Below are 17,794 nucleotides of genomic sequence, written 5' to 3'. Positions count from 1 at the left end.
CCTTCAAAACAAAATACTCCGTCAATTTCCTTTTTCAAACCGATTTTTCAACATCAGAAAATGGTGAATCAGTTCCTATTTTGCTGAACCATATTTTATAGATTGCAGGCAAAAACTACTGTATTAACATCGTGGAGACGGAATCTGACAGGATTACTAGATAGCAATGACAAGTACCCATCGAATCATGTCGCTCAAAATGCCTTTCGAAGAGCTATTACACTTGTTATAGGACGCGGGGCCTTTGAGAAAGAGTGTCTATCAAACATGAACTACTCAAACAGACGATTTCATCATATAAAGCACGTTACGAGCTACTCAAGTAGAGGTGTCGCGCTTGAAGTGCCAGGCGGACTTTTCATTCGCGCCCTGCAATGTTTAATAAGATTTACGGTGCGAATCGATAGTTAACCGCACTTATCTGACCACCGGATGCTCCCCTCGATCCCTGCCACCTGCTTTAACAAAGGTCAATCACTTTGCGTTACACGGTTTTTTCTCACTAACTTTAGAAAGTAAAAAGTTTATTGATCAGCAAACATTTTCAGTCTTAAACTGTTGCCCTCCATTATTGCAGAGGAATTGGATCACCATGTCGTAGTAATAAACATCTCGCTCCAAGGAAGTCAGATAGGCCTTTTGCTCCACAGCAATGTCCAGAGCTGAATTGATGATAAACTACTGATTGTCGACTTTTTTTTTCAAAATTGCTCGTGAGCAAACATGGAATTTGTCCAAAAAAACTCTTGCCACAAAGTTCGTTAATAGAGCTTGTTTGCATTTGATGATGAAATTCTTTTACCCGAGTATCCCGCTTTGCGATTCGGGAGGCCGTTTGAAAATGAATCTGGGCTAACAACGTTGACGTCGGCGCCGTATTCTCCAGCAAGCTAAATGAGGGAAATCATTACCGGGCTTATTGATGCGATGATCAAACCATCTCAACTCCAGGGGAGAATCCATTCGACGCAGCAAGCATAAGAGGAGTTTGTCTGTCTCAGGTTATCTAAGTCACATTCTCAGTTCAATAAGTTGAGACGATAACCCTGGCCATAGTTATTTAATTGATTGACATTGGCGCCCTTGTTTAGAAGAATTCGCAAAACAGTGTTTGCCTTTTCGAATCGTCTTTTGAGTGGCCAATCTTCAACAGTCTCGCCGAAACCGTATGGCTTTGATTTTGTTGAGTAAAAAAAGTTTCTTTGGAATCAAGGAAGAGTACCTTGAAAGGAGCGCGGACGATAAGATGAAGCGCAGTTCCGCCCCAGTGATCTGTATCGTCAATTCGAAGGGGCCCGACATTATCGTTTTCTTAAATTAAACATAGATAGAACTGATAGGAATTCCACAACCCGGGTGCCGTTTGTTTACCTTCATCGACTTTGAAGAGGTGTCGGACCATTTCGATGTCGACGTTGTTGACCGCGTTCATCAGTACCGAACGGCCCATGTAGTCTTTCGAGTTGATGTCGATTCCATGAAACTTCTCGGAGCCTTTGAGCAGTGCCTCAACTGCTGCCTCCTTGTTCTCGCTGTGACTGTTCTGGTTGACCATGGCGATCAGCATTGCACTCGGCGGACGAAACGAGCCCTTTTTGTTTTAGCGGAAATTCATCAAATCCTCTCACCTGGCCCATAATAATCATATTTCTAATCGTGTCATCTGGACTCTCTTGGGCACTTGAGCCTGAAAAGAGCAATGCGAGACTCTTGAAAATCTTCATTTTGATTCTTTTAACTGAGGCGGATCTTGAACTCTCGATTTATTGAGAGAAAGGGTAAACAATTGAGATCAGAACTACGTACAGCACCTTTTAGGTTCGCTCTGAGCTACGGTCAACAACAGTAATGAGCGATGTCGCTCACACAAACTTTTTATTTTCGTTCTCGCCGAACAACGAGCAAGATATTTTTCTTTTTGTTGAAAAGATGCTGCAAACAAGGGATGATCATTATGAAAAATGCACAAATTCGATTTTCAAATTGAAAGGTTTTCTTTATTGACAAAATGTTTGACCAAAATTGGCTCAGAATTATAATAAATACTGAAGAACAATTTGACGTCTAAGTTCGACAGATTTGATGGTTTCATTTGAAATGGTTGATCTTCTTGGTTCAGTGGCGAACTTTCTTGAGCGAAGCATTTTCAAATGCATGCTTGTGGCCGTGTAGCAAGTTGCTAGAGAGAAGAGGATGAACAGGAGTTTCATTATCTTCTTTGATTTCCTTGGCAGTGAAATGATATCAGAACTGTTGCTAATTCCTTATATTCAGCAAAAACTCGCCCTGGTTCCATTTGGAGGGCGTGCCTGTGCTTCCTGCAAAGCGCCAAAGAGCTTCTGACAGTGCTCCATTCCAGTAATGCGTCATTAGGATCTAATCTGTCTGTAAAGATGATGAAAACTTTGCACAACTCAATACCCTGCTCGAAAATTCTAATCTCAAGAAAATATCTGCTTTCAAAAAGAAATAGAAATAAGCGAGTGATAATTTCCTGAAGCACAAAAATGTACTCGTTTATTAGTTTTATTTTTGCGCAGGGAATGTTTGAATATGTTGAAGGTGGCAGTAAGGTGAAACTATTCGGTGGATAGAATTTGAATACAAAGCGGAAGAAAGTTTACATGGGGCGTGAAAAAGTGTTAGTGAAGGTCAGTTAGTTGTTGTTGAAGTGAAATCCTAGACTACATTGTGCGAGAGCAAACCGTGAACTCTAGTTCTATAGATACAAGTGTGCTCTGCGCCCCAGTTCGAGTTGAACTTGAACTTCACGGCAGCAGAGACAAGGGAGTTGCTCTTCACTTGGAACGTCTGGATCGGCTTCCCTTCTGCATCGAAAACGAACTCTCCGAGGGGCTGTTCGGTTCGTCCGTCGACGGAGAAGAGCTCAAACCCGCGCGGAGCACTGTTGATGTGCCCGACTGGTGATGTCTCCTTCAAGAAGGATGAGTTTGGAGATGACGGAAAAACGCTAACCTTTGGGATGTGCTGAAGGGTGATGTTTTGGACGACGACTGGCTGGGAAAGCTTGATGGCAAGTGTTCCCGAGCCACCAGCAAAGGCGAAGCAGGTGCCCGGATACGCGCCTGGTGTGATGGCGATGCGAGGAGACATTGTCTGATAGAAGACTGGAAACTTCCAGATCGACAGGATCGGCGAGTTATTCTTCAATCCTTGAGTTGTCAATTCTAAATCGATTGTTTTAATTAATTCAAAACAAAAATATTTACCTGGGATGATTTCAGCGCCAGCTGATTCAAGCGCAAAATCAGCCAGTCCAGTTCTATCAGCATCGAATTTCCAGAGCTTCTCATCGAGCATCTGAGCAATGTCCGGAATCGTTTCTTGAGGCGGCGAAAGAGACGGATTTGCAGTTGAAGATGATGTAACCGCAGCTGGAGGAATCTCTCGAAGGGCTTTGGACACTTCCGCTATCTGAATAAAGGAAAATGATTGACAGTTGAAGACATAGAAGAGCATCACTTTCGCCGCTGATTTAATCGGTTTTACCTGCGAAAGAAAGATGTCGTATTTGCCCTCGAAATCGTCCTGAATCACCTGTTGGTTCTTCTGAAACTCATTTAGCTGATCCTCCAGCGATGCCAGAATCCTCTCCTCAGACTCTTTGAAATCGCACGGCTCATAATCAATTTGCGGTGGTGCAACTGTAGCTGGGGCCGGTGTAGTGGCTTGAGCAGCGATTTGCTCCAACAGCTTCTGATTTTGCAGTTGATGAGCGGCGAGGAGCTCATCAGACGCCGCTTGTTTTTCGTTGAGCTGAGCGATCAAGAGTTTTAGTTCTTGGAGCTGCTCTTGCATCGGGGAAAAGTCGGGGACGATTTGCGTCTCGACGATCTTTTCAAAATGGGGCTCAGGGGAGGAGGTCTCCTCGAAGCGCCCCATTTGCGCGGCGACGCAAATGATCAGCAAGCTAAAATAACATTAGAAACAGCCCATTTTTCTCTACATAAGACTTACAATCCAAAGACAGCTACGACTGTTCGGAGATTGTCTTTGATGCATTGCTCAACCCGCGTTATGTAAGACACAGGCTCCGGATTCGCAAAAAGAAGGGTTGAGGCATTGAAGCTGCTTCCGCTGGATCCGCTTGTTCGGTCGAGATCCACCTTTGGCCTAAGAAGACAAATTTTAAAACAAGAATAAATCTTTCCACCCCTGAGCAGATATTTATGAGTCTGAGCTTTGAAAATACCCGCGCAGGAGGATCGGAAATTAAAAAAAAGCCTGGATTTCGATTGAAAGAACCACAAAAATCGAAATCTAAAAATTAACTAGCAAGGGAAATCCGCATGCTGCGGCATGCAGCTACAGTAAACACCCGTGCAACGTACAGTTCGCGCACAACACCGTGGTACTTCTCTGGCCGCGCCTTCGCCGGAGTAACCGCAGATCTTCGTGCCTGGACGACATGTTCGGTCTGTCCCAGTCTCCGCATTGTCTTTCTCTCGCTCGCGATCTAAAAATATTTTCAGGAACTCAAAACTTTTAAATAGCTTTTTTCAACCTGGCGCCCAAGTTTGAAATTCACACTTACCTGCAAGAAAAACTTTAACTACAGATAGTCTCTCGCCAACAAAGCTCTCGTAGCTCCGAAATCGCAGTCTGAATTAAAAAAGCTTGAAGCCTCGTAAATATTTTATTATTTAACCCGTCTCTGGTCCTCTCAATCAGGAAATACAAAATGAAGGCGTCACTCTCCAGAAATAAAAAAAAATGACGAAAACTCGAAATGCAGCTGCATTCGAAAAACGCCGGTTTTTTTCCTAATTTGGGCATAAAAATTCAACAACACGGCCGGTTTTTTTCCTATTTTTAACTAAACGGTCCTTCACGAACGATTTCTAACTAATCAGATTTCAAAAGACTTTTTCGCAGCCTAAGGCTGGGAAAATGATACAAAAGGGAGGAAATTAATGCTCCTATTCTAAATTATGCAATTATTAAATTCATCTTTACGAAATCTATTCTTCTCGTAAGTGAAAAATTCTACTGGATCAACGAAACCCTTCGCCACTTTTCTCTAAAATTTCTCAATTTTCGCGCCTCGTAACGAGGCCCTCGTTCTTGAGTTATCCGAAAAATAGGCGCTCGCCAAATTTCCACGGGCGTTGATTGGTTATACGCGCTCAGTCAATTCGCCTATTTTTGCCTGTATCCTCTAAAGAAATGCTTTGATCATGCCGATGCTTATTCAAAAGATGTTGTTTATAATCAAGAAGAGCTCGAGAGAAGATTCAATTTCTTCAAGTTATTAGCTAGTCTTTCCGTTTTACAGGTTCTGGAGGGAGCCGTGAACTCGAGTTCTATAAACACAGGTGTATTCTGCTCCCCAGTTCGAGTTGAACTTGGCAGCGACTACTTATACTTTAAAATGTCTCCTATTTCTGCCTGTATATTTTAAATTTACTGTTAGATCTTAATAAAAGGGATCATAAAACTCAGATAAGAAAAGTTCTATTTTCAGAGAGATGATCTCGCCCGAAGAGCTCAGGAGAAAACTCTCCTCGTCACAGTTTTTCAAGGTAAAAATCCTAGAATATCTACTTATTGGTAAATTCGGCTTAGGACATTCAATCGAAGACGAAGACGAACATTCTTGCCTGCAACAGAGGCATTCTTTACGGCGTTTCTGATGAACAAGAGACAGTTGTTTCACTGTCTCTCAATAATCGACAGGTAATTCAAATACTTTCCTTAAGGAGGGGGTCGACGAGAAAAATTTTTTCGTTATTTCAAAATTTTGTTTATTTTTTTGAATTCCTTCATAAAAAAGGAGCATTTTTGGTCTCCAGCTTTTTGCGCTTTGGTTAACTTTTTTTAAGAAAATTTTCGATTTTCTGTCTGGAATTCGAGATTTTTCGAAATTTTAAAGTTAGTTTTTTCACCAAAAAACAACTTTAATCTGACTTTTGTTTGCTAGATATTGTTTTTTATTGTTTCTTAATCATTATCAATAAAAAAATCCGAGTCTCCTCGACTTTGGTGAAATTCTCTATGAAAAATGGGTAAAAATGACGATATTTAGGAAAATCGCATATTTTTGATCAAAAGAAAAAAAATTTTCAAGAAAAGCATATCTTTTTTCATTGTCGCCGCTGTATTTTTAAGGGTTTGAACTTACTTTTGATTGTATTTGATGGAGAAAAAATATCCGGTTTTCGAGATTTTTTGGTTACGAGATACCCCGACTTTGACCGAATTTTTTGAAAATTTTTTCAAAAAATTTTTTTTTCTAGTTTTCGCCGCTGTATTTTTCAAACCCTTTTCTTTCTACCTGACAAGTCAGAATTTGCCTATCTGAGCAGGTTTTTGCGCATTTTTGGTCACAAAAATCCCGATTCTCGTCGACCTCCCCCTTAAGTTAAGGACCTTAACATCATTAAAAAGTCCCCAACTCACATGTTATTTATGAATGTTTTTAGACATTATCCAAGATTTGCGATATTCCGCTGCATGGAATTACGAACCTGACATTTTCAGAGGTAAACTAACTGTAACTGTCTATCTTCTAACTCTTTACCAGGATGGATCGCTGCTGATGTGGAGCAGTACTGGAGTGTCAGCAATCAACTACCCAGTCAGGCCAGAAACTCAGCCCGTAACGATCCAAGAACGGCTAGGATCAGAGTACATTCTTCAAGCAAAGTGGGACGGCCAAAGAATTATTGTCCTCAAATCCAACAACGAAGTCTTGTTATACGACGACCCAAAACAACGACCTGTCATAATGCCCAATATTTCAGGAATGGTGCTCCATTTTTCTAGCAAAATACCGCTGAAGAACTACAGTTTGTCTTTTTCCAGCGATTTCGATCTTAAGAAGCACTCAATTTCAGTAAGAGACAAATTAACGGACATAGTAGCGCTTGGAGAACAAGAAATCCTGACCGTGTCTTCAAACGGCTTCGTGAGAATCAACGACGATATCGTTTGCAATGTAGAATTGGCTGGTGACATCCAGTTGCAACAAATCCAGGAGGACATTTTCGTCGCCGCCACAGCCGAGGTAATTCCCTTCCATTTTAACTTTTTCTGATAATTCATTTTTTCGAAAAGATGGCTGTGCACTTTTTGTTTATCGAAGAAGAAGCGATTGTAGTGGAGAAAGTCGAACTGGCTGTTTCCGACTCATTCGACGACCAAATACATGTCCTCTCGGATGCGTCTTGCAATTCGAGATATTTCATCTTTAGCCAAACGTATGAGTAGATGGAGTTTTTCTGACTGTATTTAACGGTGATTGTAGCGGCTTGAACTGTATCTCGCTCAATTGGGTGGATGAAATGCGCGAAAGCGGGCGCATTCCGGATTCTAGTCCTTCCACAATTGAAGTTCTCGTCACAACTGCGAACGAAAGAGGAGCCAGGATCACTGGGTCCGCTCTCTGTCTTGACAGAGCTCCCAATTCAGTAAGCTTCGACGGACCAATCTGCTGTTCTTCAATGTCTAATGGATCTGCCTTTTTCATACCCGTGAGTTGTTAAAATTGATCTTCTCTCGATTCGCTCAATTCTAGCTACTCTCACTGCCAAGCGCACTATGCGTTGCCAAATCTGACCCATCGAGAAAACCGCCAAAAATACCAGAGAGCATAATCGACAAACTGAAACTCGTCCTTTCAAAGCCTCCAACTTATTTATTACCAGCGAATGGAGCCTCTCTCTCTACACAGGTAAAAAATGACTACAGAATCAGCCATTTCTGAGCATTAAAATCTAGGAACAAATCAAAATCGTTGCAAAAGTGATCGCAGAAATGAAGACAGAACATTTGGCTCGTGGAAAGGCTGCGAGAGAAGCGATTAACCAACATGTAGCTGTGCTGAAGAAAGATTACACGGAGCAAAAGAACTCTTTGAGCAATATCGAAGCACTGAAGAAAGACGTTAGATCATCAGCAGAGCGAATAGGTACTGTAAACTGTTGGACACCGGCGAACCCAGGCACCCTTGAATATCATTATTCGATTTTTACGTATTTCTGGCTAGGTGAGCGAGTAGAAACAATCATCGACAAGCAAAACGAGCTGGAAGAGCGTTTGATGAACGTGATGGTTCAACTGGGACAAGGAAGAATGACTGAAGCGGAAAAAGAAGCCGCGAAAGAACTGCGCGAATCGGAGCGGCAATTGCAAGTCCATAAACAGACCATCAGTCGACTGAAGAAGATGTCAAATAAGCTTCCTCTTCCGGAAGAGGTACTGGTCATTTTTCATACTGATCTTTTAAAACATGTCCTATTCAGGAGACGGAAAAGAGCAGTGCTGCTTCGGGAAGTCTGCTGATGCGGCCACTGACCGATACATCGGAAAAAATCAACGACCTGGTCCGAGAAATTAAGTCCCTGAAGCTTGAATTTTCGTAATTACCGGTTTTGCCCGAAATTCTGAATGTGAACAAAAAAAATCGATGTGTTTTCTGAATAAACTGCCCTTACTTGAAACTTTTAATTCTGTACTTTACTTATTCTATTATTGAAAACGATGAGTTCCCAGGAGTTTGATTTTCAATTTTTGATTTTTTTATTGTTTCAGAAACATGGGAAAGAATAATGGAAAAAGAAAGATGAACTACAAGCAAGTTTATGGGGGCACAGATCCGCAAGACATTAAAAGATGCAAGTATTCTGGCAATTCTGTTGACCCAAAAGGCATATTGGTTTTAAATCACCAGTCAATCTAGATCTCGATGCATTTCGCGGATATTCAGTCAATTTGCACCATTCATCAGTTTTTTTTTCGTATTTTTTTATTGAAAACCGAATGAAAAGACACTACCCATGGTTTTCTCATGTCCTACCGCCGAAAATGTCTGAAACAATGCCACCGAGAGGCATTTTCCATCGCCAAATACTTCACCAATCAGGTTTATCCTCAACTCGTCGACCAGAATGGAGACCGAGTGGTAGAATGTACGCCAGTTGATGATAATGAAACTGAAGAGGAACACGTTGATATTGAGAAGCAACTACTTGCCGAGTCTCAAGCTAATTCGGAGGATAAAAACGATCGGGTTTTTCATATTTACGAAACGGGAGTCAGCCAATCTTTGGGAAGGGTCGAAATCATTATATTTTTGGTTACAAAACCAGATCTTTTGGATTGTTTTCGACCATGAATTAGTTCATGGATATTCGCCATGAAAAGCTAGAATCCAAAAGCATCTTGAATACGATGTGGGAGACGATTCTGGCAGAGAAGGTGCCGGATAATTTTCGTGTTCCCTCACATCTGGAGCGTCTTCTACCGATTCAACGAGTTTGCACTGCCACAAAAGAAATCATGACCGAGACGATCAAGGACGTTCTCGAGAAAGAAATGCCCGCTGATGTGAAAGATTATCATGTGATGACGAGAGCGAGATTTCATTCAAGCCTCGATAGCCAGGCAGTCAAAACGATGGTGATTGGAGTCGTCAAGGGTAAGATTGTTAATGAACTAAGAGCAGGTTTTTTTTAGGTCAGCATTTTTATAACTTTTTTTTGGCTTGACGTATCTTCAAAATTTAAATTGGAGGATGTTCCTTGGCCGAAAACAAAAATTTCCACCAGACCGGATTTTTGAACCGACTGGTTATTTCCCGGTAAATCGCGGTTATAAATTTTTACGCCCTCAGGGCATGATGTTGGGCACGCACTTTTCGTGCCCAAAAGAAAGCGCGAGAAATTCTGAGTTTATCAATACTAAAACCGTGATCTGATGAGAGCTAGCAACCGGTTAAAATATCACCGGAAATGAACCCAAATATGCTCAAATCAGCTGTTTATACGCACCATTTATGGGAGTTTCTAACATCATTTTTCTTATATTTCTTAGTTGATATATATTTTGTTCGACTAAAAATTTTTCACTCTTTCTTTTGGGCACGAAAACTGCGTGCCCAACAACTTGCCCCGAGGGTCTAAAATTTTTAACCGCAATTTACCGCGAAATAACCAGTCGGTTCAAAAATCCGGTCTGGTGGAAATTTTTGTTTTCGGCCAAGGAACATCCTCCAACTTAAATTTTGAAGATACGTCACGCCAAAAAAGAGTTATAAAATGCTGACCTAAAAAAAACCTGCTCTAAATCATGCTAAAGTGTGCTTTAGAAGCTCGACCAGACATGACCATCGACTGGAAGAAAACTGATGATGTTATTTTTGTCGAAGTCTTGAAGAAAAACTGCTACATTGGCATTTTCAAAGATTGGCTCCCACGGCAAAAGTACAACTGGCAAGAGTATCACAAGCGCAAAACTGGAGCGATCTCGACAATTCCGAAAGTTGCAGAAAACAACGAGGAAAAACAAGAAAAAGAGTCGAAGGAACATGCAGAAGTCGGATCAATCCAAAAGGAAGGCGAGAAGGTGGAATCAGTCTCTGAGTCTCAAGAAACCGAGAAACAAGAGGAAAATATCGAAGATAAGAACGCTATTCCTAAAGAGGATCCTGAAAAACCCAACTCTGAAGCTCAGAAATAGCCTAATTTAATTAATTTAATGATGCTGAGTCTTCAATAACCTTTTTTCAGAATGCGTGAGTAAATGTTTGGCTCTTCGAATCCTTTTGCTAAGGCGGCTTCTTCGGGAAGCACCTTTCAAAATTCTAGTGCCACGTTTGGCAAGCGGATATCGAAAGAAGACTCGGGAAACGAAGAAGATGTGCCTCCCAAGCGAGCTTCTTTCGCTTCCGGGCTCGTTAGCAATCCATTTGCCAGTGTAGGCAATCCATCATCATCAACTTCAAGCTCATCGTTTTCTGCGAAAGCTTCTTCCACCTTCGGTTCCAGTGCTACTGGTGGCCCATCTGGGGGCTTTTCATTCAAGCCAAGCGGTAGCTTCGGTACAGCGGGAGCGAAGGAGGTTAAAAAGGTATAGAAAGACTAGACAAAAGATCTTGAGATTAACAATAATGAATCTAAAGGAAGCACCTTCGTCCGATTTCACTTTCCGCCCAACATCTATATTTGGAAGTAACGCGCCTGCAAATGATACCATCGCCACTGATACTTCATCCTTCCTTGAGGATCCTTCAAAGACGCCGCTGAAATTCTCCACTGCCGGAAACGGGAAAAACATCTTCAGTACTAATCCGCAAACAACAAAAGCTGCAGAAGCAGCATTTTCTGCGCCATCCTCTTCGTCCTCGACCTTCAGCCTCAAGTCTACCGCCCCAGCCCAGAGCAATCCTTTCGCCGCGAAGACGTCATTTTCCGCTGGCCAACCAAGAACGGATGTTCCCAAAGCAACATCTTTCCAGTTGCGCAGCTCGTTTGGCGGAGGGAAACAAGGGATGGAGGAGAATTTTCTTCATACTTTTGTTATCTAAGGTTACATACGATGTATGTAATAGATTCTAACTTCCCTTAGAAAAAATTCTTCTATTTATAATATATTTCGACAGGATATTAGAAATTAGCATTAATTTGATAAATTAGAAATGTTTTACCGTGCTATCTATGATTACATATTACATGCATCATACGTTCTATTATACCGTTCTTTCAAATTTTTGATTATATAAATCCTTCCGCAAAGAAGCGACAAAGAAGCCGGTATTTGGTAGCTTCTCCGGCGCTGAAAGAACTAAAGCTGCGGCACAACAACCTGCCGAGAAGTTTGATCCAGTTCATACTTCTTCTATTCTTCTAGTGAAAGACCTCGATCCCAAAGTGTGCGTCAACAAAGGTAGTTGACTGATAATAACACTCAATTCATCCAAGTTTCAAAATTTCAGACATCATGCGCGATTTTGCTAAAAATGTGCTAAAGCCACCTGGCCTGGAAAAAGTCGCTCCAGTTCCACTCAAGAAAGCGTTGAAGCTGTTCTTTCGTAACACCAAAGATGCGGCAGACGCGCGAGCTAGGATCGAGAACCAGTTTCCGTCGCTAAAAGTTCGCTTTGGGCGAGACAAGGGAGGAAAAGAGGAAAAATCGTTGGAATCTATATCTAGCGAGAATGTCTTTTCTGTCCCCGAGTCCGACCCGTTTGGGATGACAGGATCCTCCGACGCTGCTTTTGACACATTTGGAAGCTCCACGAACGCTGTATATGCCAAGCAACTGAATGAGCAAAAGAAGCGACAGATGGAAAAATCATCGGAGGAGGAGCTTCAACCAGTAAAGATAACAAGAACTATCGACAGAAATGAACGAAGTAACTCACCGTTTGATGCACCTGAAACAGCAGAATCGGATCCAAGGAACGGGCCCAAAACTTATTCAAATATATTTATTTCATGAAAAATTTAGTGAAATAATTTTCATCGACTGCTTATTGAGCTCGTTAAGAAATAGAGGAAATATCTTTGGAAAGAAACCGTTGAACTCCGAAATACAGTTGGATTCTCCGGTGACTTCATTTGGCCAGGAAAGAGTTCTTGCGTCAAAGCTTGAGACATGATGGGCAATTTTCCATCGGAATAAGTTGACATTTCATGAGTTATAAAGCGTCTGTGCTCCAGCGGGCCACTGCTTAATCCATTCCTCATGGAAACTAGTCGGAAATAATCATCAACTCTCGTAAAAAGAAAACCAAGAACCGCGCTTCGCCCGAACCGTCTGGCTTTGCCTCGTTCTTGAAATCCAGTAAATCTAAAGCTGACGGAAGTAAACGCTCCCAAGCCGCGTCACTGGCGAAGAACCCAGACGCGATTGATATTGACCTAGCCGAGAAGCGCTTCAAAATTCTGGAAACGCGTGACAAAACCGTCCGTGATGTGTTGATACAGGAGTTGCGAGAAGGCGCGCAGGTTGGAATCTGCGCCGATCTCTGTCCGGAAAAAGAAATCTATCGACGATGGACTCAGCAGGATATCTCCGTGTTGGAAATGAACGAGCACGGACAAATCGCTATCGAAAAGTGCATCAAGGTTTACCAGCGATCCGCTGCAGATACCGAAGAGTCCCTTCCGAACGAGTTGCGCCCAGCGAGCACGTTGCTCGATTGCTGCTGGTATTTTTGCTCCGAAGTTTGCACAGAAGATGTCATTGAGGAAATTGGGGCTGATGTTTGGTACGATTTCATGTGGAAGCGCACACGCGCTATTCGAAAAGACATTACGCAGCAGCACATGTCTTGTTTGAAAACGGCGCAGGTGCTTGAAACCGTGGCGCGATATCACATCTGGTGCTCGCATAGCATGGTTCTTGAAGACTTTTGGGACCAGCGGATCAACGATGAAAACTTGGAAAAGACGCTCACTTCAATTGAGCACGTCTACCAGGACATCTCCGTCCGAGGCCAGTACTCAGCTGCGGAGCCAGAGTTTCGCGCGTACATGATTTATTTGAATCTGAACGACTCGGGTGCTGTGATGAAATACCTTTCTCGTGTGCCCATACGCTTCAAGACGCATCCACTGATCAAACGCGCCCGTCGCATTGTTTCCGCTTATATGCTCAGGCACTATGCCATATTTTGGAACGAGTTTAGCAAGTGCACGGCGCTGGAAGCCTCGATCTTGCATCGATACATGGGAAACGTGCGTTACCACGCGATGCAAATCTTGCGACGAGGCTACGCCAACAACGTTCTGCCTATGGAGTGTTTCCAGAAAGCACTCTTTTTCAAGGCAAGTGATCCTAATTTTGAGACATACATGGCGGCGCACAATGTCTTTCCGAACGACGATGGCCTAGTCTCAATCGTTGAAATGGCAAAGAGTTTTGTTGCAGAGCCGGAAGTCCCTCTTCCCAAGTGGAAATCGAAGTACATCATGGAAGATCTCTCAGCAAACAGGACCCCAGGCCAGCTGATCTGGGGAATCGATTTGCACCTGAAGCCATGGTCGTCGAGGAATTACAAACCCTCTTCCTCCTTCCTCCCCGCTCCGATCGGCTGATAGAGAGCGCAAATGACATCATTGAAAACGTCCGAGCCAAGCTTGAAGAGGACGCGCAAAATAGAAGCGACATGATGGAAAACCTACCTGAGAATATCGCTGCTAGGGAGATGGAAGAAGAGATTACGAACGATGTCGTCGACGGGCAATTGCGCGAAATCGCTTCCGGAGTGCGGATCGAAGAAAAAGTCGTCGCTAAACAAATCAACGACACTATGAATTTGATAATCGACGATCACATCGGTTGGGAAGTAACGCGTATTTACAAAAATATGCTTCTCCAGGAGCGCTTGCGAGAAGAAGAGATGAAGAACCAAATCGCGGAAGAGAAGGAGCGTATTCGCCAACTCAAGGAAGAGTGGAAAGAGCAATTTCTGCAGCGAAGCATTTCGAACATGGTCGACCATGCGATCGGGAATTTCATCTCATCGTTTGTTGAGGAAAATGTAGACGAAGCAATCGCCACTAGGAATAGAGCCATTTGCGAAAATACGGCGCTTATGGAAAGACAAAACATTATGGAAGAAGTTGTCGCCGAAGATGTCAAGTTAATGCTTCTTGAAGAAATCGCGACAGTCAGGAGAGTGCATAGAGAAAAAGTTGCTGCTGTCCGGCAAAGAAGACGCGATCGAATTTCGAAGCAAGCGGCCCTTTGGTGGCTTCGTCGGACCAGAATTGCGATTAGGTAATGATTTTTATATATTTTTTCGAACAAGTGTTGCTTTAGTAAACGTAAGGCTCGTGCTGCAACGCCCAGAATAGGCAAACGAAACATCTTAAAAGAAATTTCTCAACAAAACGAGGAGTTTATGAAAATGACGATTGATCGAGCTCGGAGGAATTGCAAGAAGGAAGTTAGACAGTCTCATTTGTACGCGATCGTTTACCCTGATATGGATGTCTCAAAGTTTTACCTCGAGCATTTGGTCGAGAACATCAATCCCCGGTTGAACAATTTTGTCGCAAGTTTCTCGTTTTATACGGATGACAAAAATGTCTACAACTATTTGGAAAAGAAATTCCCTACTTCTGGCATTCTTGGAACGTACGATTTTCACTATTTTCGTTTTCATCTCATATTATATTTAGCCGTTCAAAATTCATCTATCTCGAGCTTGCAAACTCTGGGCCTCAAGAGGGTCTTGTTTTCGACGAAGAAGTATACTTTGGAACGTCGAGCAAAGCTGATATCGTCGTCGACTTTAGCAACGAGGAGGAAACGAACTTGAATATTGAGTCGCATCTGACTGATATCCTTCTTTCCACAAAGCCCAAGAATTTCACCAGAATGCCTTATGTCAAGCTTCTCGAACGAGGTAAATTCTTTTAACAAGTAAAGCAGTTTCACTTACACCTATTTTCAGTCATTGTCGATACTGACAGTGGACTGAGATGCATGGACGGTTTGGTAAAAGGATACAGCCACGTCCGCATCAATCAAAAGCCAGAAGTTGTCCTTGCCTGGTACAACAACCTAATTGAGCAGATGATCCGACGAATGAGCATGGATGGGCTCGATCTCCACTACCCTCAGCGACTTGTTGAAACAGGCCTTGTGTTTGGCCCCACAATTTCTTCGCGACACATTTCAAGTAAATTCATCCATCACCATCGCATTTCTTTATACATCTTTCTAGTTTTAAAAGATTTGAAACTCCCGCCAATCAGCCTTGATAGCAGTGCGAAAAAGCGCGATCCAGAATCGTGCCTCAGCGTCGTTTGGAAATACCTTGAAAAGAACAAGCTATTTACAACAACGCTGCAGGTCCAAATCTCCCGTGTTCTCAATCGTAAATTCAACGATGATAATCAGGAAGAAGGCTTCGAGAAAGAAAAGATCTTCCCTTGGTCAGATATCATTTCGAAAATCGTCGAGAGTAAACTGATGCGACTGCACTTCGTCAAAGAAGGGCGGGAGAGTGTGACGGTCGACGATCGTCTTTTCAGAAAATATCAACCCTTGCCTTTAGTAAGGTACTTTTATTACTTCTGCTCAGTGGCAGTTTTTATAAGATCTTTAAGGAAAGAGTTAAAGCGAATCGAGAGAAAGTCGCCGAAAATGCCCAAAAAGTACGGCTTCCACAAGCCCCGGGAACTAGAAGCGGCAGCTCCTCCCGCTGTCGAAAAAACTACCAGTAAAAATTCTATACAATCATCTACGAACTCGGCGGATCTCTTCGCAAAAAGTGACTCGGAAAGAATGGATACGTCTGTCGATGAAATGAAAACAGCCGTTACGATTGAAACGCTTTTTAAGGGCGTTGAGTCTAAATTCGAGGATGAGATCTCGAGGAGCAAGCAAACCCTTGTTGATGCGAAGGGGACTATTGCCACACTCAAGAAAGACTTCGAGCGCTTCCAAGGTCAGCTTAGATTTGAACAATTCATTTTAACCGTTTTGTTCAAGAAATGGAGACATTGCGAGCAATGGTGCAGTCGAAACCACGACCGAAAGATCTGACGTTCATGGAGCACGAGAAAAAGATCCTTCAAGCTGAGCTCGACACTAAACTCACCGAGATCGAGCTAATGGTTGCGATTTCTAAGAAACACCGGGATAAAATCAAAGAAGAGTACGAAAATATGGAACCTGAAGAAGTCAACTTTGACCCGTCGGACATGATCGACCTTGAGGAGCCAGATAACGAGCCGATCGATTTTGAGCCTTCGGATATGTCTGATGTTTTCTCTAAAGGACCAACCGATCTGAACGAGGTCTTTTTTTGGTTCTTAGAAAAGGTTTTTCTAACTCTATTTCCTAGGGCATGTCGGCTTCCGACGCTGCTCAAAGTAATGATGGTCTCTTCGCTGGCGATAGTCGCGATTCTTTCAAGCCATCGCGAGACAAAACCGCCGGAATGGCTGTTTCGGATGACGAATGTAGTGCCGCACCAGGACGTATTTACGATAATCCTCTAATTTCTGGGCCGAAAAAACGACTTGGTATAATGTTTCTTATTTGCGCGCTCTCCATTAATTTCTTTTATAGATGAAGACGAGAGTAGAATGGCACTTTCAGAATCAGAGAGTGATTCTGAGCGCGATAATAGGAACACTGCCGAGCAGGACGAGCCTGGACCTTCCTCACAAGTAGACGATGATGAGCAAGATCTATGGGCTCAGTTTCCTTCCCAAAAAACGATGAACTACTTAGTCCTCGGAAAGAGTGGGTCTATGCGCCTGTCCTGGCTCCTGATAGCCAAGAACAGCCACACCCTGACATACCAAAGCCCTGGGATCCTGAAATGACTCAAGGAAGTCAGGGAAGCATCCTTTCTGAATCAGTCATTCCTGAAACGCAAAGTACACGTGCAGAATCACCGACTCAAAATGCCGTTTCCGATATGAACAGCGAAGAAGTTCCCCAGGGTCCTCAGCTTCTACCGCATGAAGTTCGAGATCTTCTTGGAATTATGTCGTCTCAATCCACGAACGACGACGAAGAAGATAGCTCGCAGTTGAACGATTCTACCATTACTGTGGAAGATCAAGATGACGATCTTCAAAACTTTTCTGTTCCGGACAGCCAGGAAGTGGAAGAAGGTGCAAAGGAGGATCCGATGAACTTTTGGGACGATGTAGAGGAAGAGGCACAAGTTGTTGAAGAAGAGGTTATTGCTGTAAATGACTCGACGAATGACTCTGAGAACTGTTTTGAAGTTGACATGCACGATGAAAATGAAATGGGAGAAGTTACCTCTTCTCAAGAAGCCTCGTCTCAGGAAAAATCCAGCTTGGATAATTCTCAAAGTTCTCAGGAAGAGAGCTTTTACGTTATGTCTTCTCAGGGATCTCAGGATAGTGTTGACTTTGTTCCAGAAACGCAGAGTACTGTAAATGGAAACGAGGTCTACGTTATTCCAGAAACACAAGACGAAATTGAGCATAACATGGACATGTACGGTGATGATCCAGAAGGCGACAGTGATGATTCGGGCGAAGATTGGAATATA

At 42.9% G+C, this 17,794-nt stretch overlaps 7 protein-coding genes and 1 long non-coding RNA gene across 10 annotated transcripts; 5 read left to right on the top strand and 3 right to left on the bottom strand.

Annotated features, from left to right (window-relative positions):
• Positions 1-518: 518 nt before the first annotated feature.
• LOC145710446 (uncharacterized) lies at positions 519-1,018 on the bottom strand. The gene is made up of 3 exons (XR_014135042.1): positions 938-1,018; positions 803-890; positions 519-662 (listed from the first exon to the last, which is right to left on the bottom strand). It is a non-coding gene; the product is annotated as an uncharacterized LOC145710446 (long non-coding RNA).
• A 1-nt stretch (position 1,019) lies between these two features.
• LOC145709295 (uncharacterized) lies at positions 1,020-1,771 on the bottom strand. The gene is made up of 4 exons (XM_081786974.1): positions 1,629-1,771; positions 1,372-1,591; positions 1,223-1,311; positions 1,020-1,172 (listed from the first exon to the last, which is right to left on the bottom strand). Exons 1-4 carry the CDS (start codon positions 1,722-1,724, stop codon positions 1,020-1,022), a joined length of 558 nt encoding a protein of 185 aa, XP_081643100.1. The 5' UTR covers positions 1,725-1,771.
• A 716-nt stretch (positions 1,772-2,487) lies between these two features.
• Positions 2,488-4,688, bottom strand: LOC145710445 (SUN domain-containing protein 3-like). 2 transcript variants are annotated; one of them, XM_081788201.1, is made up of 7 exons: positions 4,556-4,688; positions 4,353-4,477; positions 3,979-4,134; positions 3,511-3,931; positions 3,231-3,435; positions 2,977-3,188; positions 2,488-2,934 (listed from the first exon to the last, which is right to left on the bottom strand). In XM_081788201.1, exons 2-7 carry the CDS (start codon positions 4,454-4,456, stop codon positions 2,680-2,682), a joined length of 1,353 nt encoding a protein of 450 aa, XP_081644327.1. In that variant the 5' UTR covers positions 4,457-4,477; positions 4,556-4,688; the 3' UTR covers positions 2,488-2,679. The 2 variants fall into 2 exon arrangements, with proteins under 2 accessions (XP_081644327.1, XP_081644328.1); XM_081788202.1 differs by having other exon boundaries at positions 4,377-4,477.
• A 748-nt stretch (positions 4,689-5,436) lies between these two features.
• On the top strand, positions 5,437-8,529 carry LOC145710443 (uncharacterized). Of its 2 annotated transcripts, none has more exons than XM_081788199.1 (11): positions 5,437-5,543; positions 5,587-5,697; positions 6,444-6,503; positions 6,545-6,764; positions 6,858-7,027; positions 7,078-7,220; positions 7,268-7,493; positions 7,538-7,693; positions 7,741-7,930; positions 8,009-8,217; positions 8,265-8,529. In XM_081788199.1, the coding sequence occupies exons 1-11, from the start codon at positions 5,490-5,492 to the stop codon at positions 8,382-8,384; spliced, it is 1,659 nt and encodes a 552-aa protein (XP_081644325.1). In that variant the 5' UTR covers positions 5,437-5,489; the 3' UTR covers positions 8,385-8,529. The 2 variants fall into 2 exon arrangements, with proteins under 2 accessions (XP_081644325.1, XP_081644326.1); XM_081788200.1 differs by having other exon boundaries at positions 6,545-6,772; positions 6,866-7,027.
• Positions 8,530-8,556: 27 nt separating this feature from the next.
• Positions 8,557-9,136, top strand: LOC145709294 (uncharacterized). Its single transcript, XM_081786972.1, has 2 exons — positions 8,557-8,669; positions 8,790-9,136. The coding sequence occupies exons 1-2, from the start codon at positions 8,558-8,560 to the stop codon at positions 9,134-9,136; spliced, it is 459 nt and encodes a 152-aa protein (XP_081643098.1). The 5' UTR covers position 8,557.
• Positions 9,107-10,495, top strand: LOC145707779 (THUMP domain-containing protein 1-like). Its single transcript, XM_081785356.1, has 2 exons — positions 9,107-9,439; positions 10,109-10,495. Exons 1-2 carry the CDS (start codon positions 9,145-9,147, stop codon positions 10,477-10,479), a joined length of 666 nt encoding a protein of 221 aa, XP_081641482.1. The 5' UTR covers positions 9,107-9,144; the 3' UTR covers positions 10,480-10,495.
• Positions 10,496-10,529: 34 nt separating this feature from the next.
• LOC145709293 (uncharacterized) lies at positions 10,530-13,755 on the top strand. The gene is made up of 7 exons (XM_081786971.1): positions 10,530-10,869; positions 10,922-11,288; positions 11,536-11,685; positions 11,735-12,206; positions 12,250-12,349; positions 12,498-13,571; positions 13,675-13,755. Exons 1-7 carry the CDS (start codon positions 10,543-10,545, stop codon positions 13,753-13,755), a joined length of 2,571 nt encoding a protein of 856 aa, XP_081643097.1. The 5' UTR covers positions 10,530-10,542.
• LOC145710066 (uncharacterized) lies at positions 13,652-17,242 on the top strand. The gene is made up of 9 exons (XM_081787753.1): positions 13,652-14,526; positions 14,569-14,886; positions 14,931-15,157; positions 15,206-15,433; positions 15,479-15,815; positions 15,864-16,204; positions 16,249-16,556; positions 16,604-16,784; positions 16,831-17,242. The coding sequence occupies exons 1-9, from the start codon at positions 13,784-13,786 to the stop codon at positions 17,088-17,090; spliced, it is 2,943 nt and encodes a 980-aa protein (XP_081643879.1). The 5' UTR covers positions 13,652-13,783; the 3' UTR covers positions 17,091-17,242.
• Positions 17,243-17,794: the final 552 nt, after the last annotated feature.

The sequence above is a fragment of the Oikopleura dioica genome, chromosome XSR, assembly GCF_907165135.1.
Source record: "Oikopleura dioica chromosome XSR, OKI2018_I68_1.0, whole genome shotgun sequence".
NCBI classification, from domain to species: domain Eukaryota; kingdom Metazoa; phylum Chordata; class Appendicularia; order Copelata; family Oikopleuridae; genus Oikopleura; species Oikopleura dioica.
Note: the sequence above shows the minus strand (reverse complement) of the source record. Positions and strands in the feature narration are given on the sequence as shown.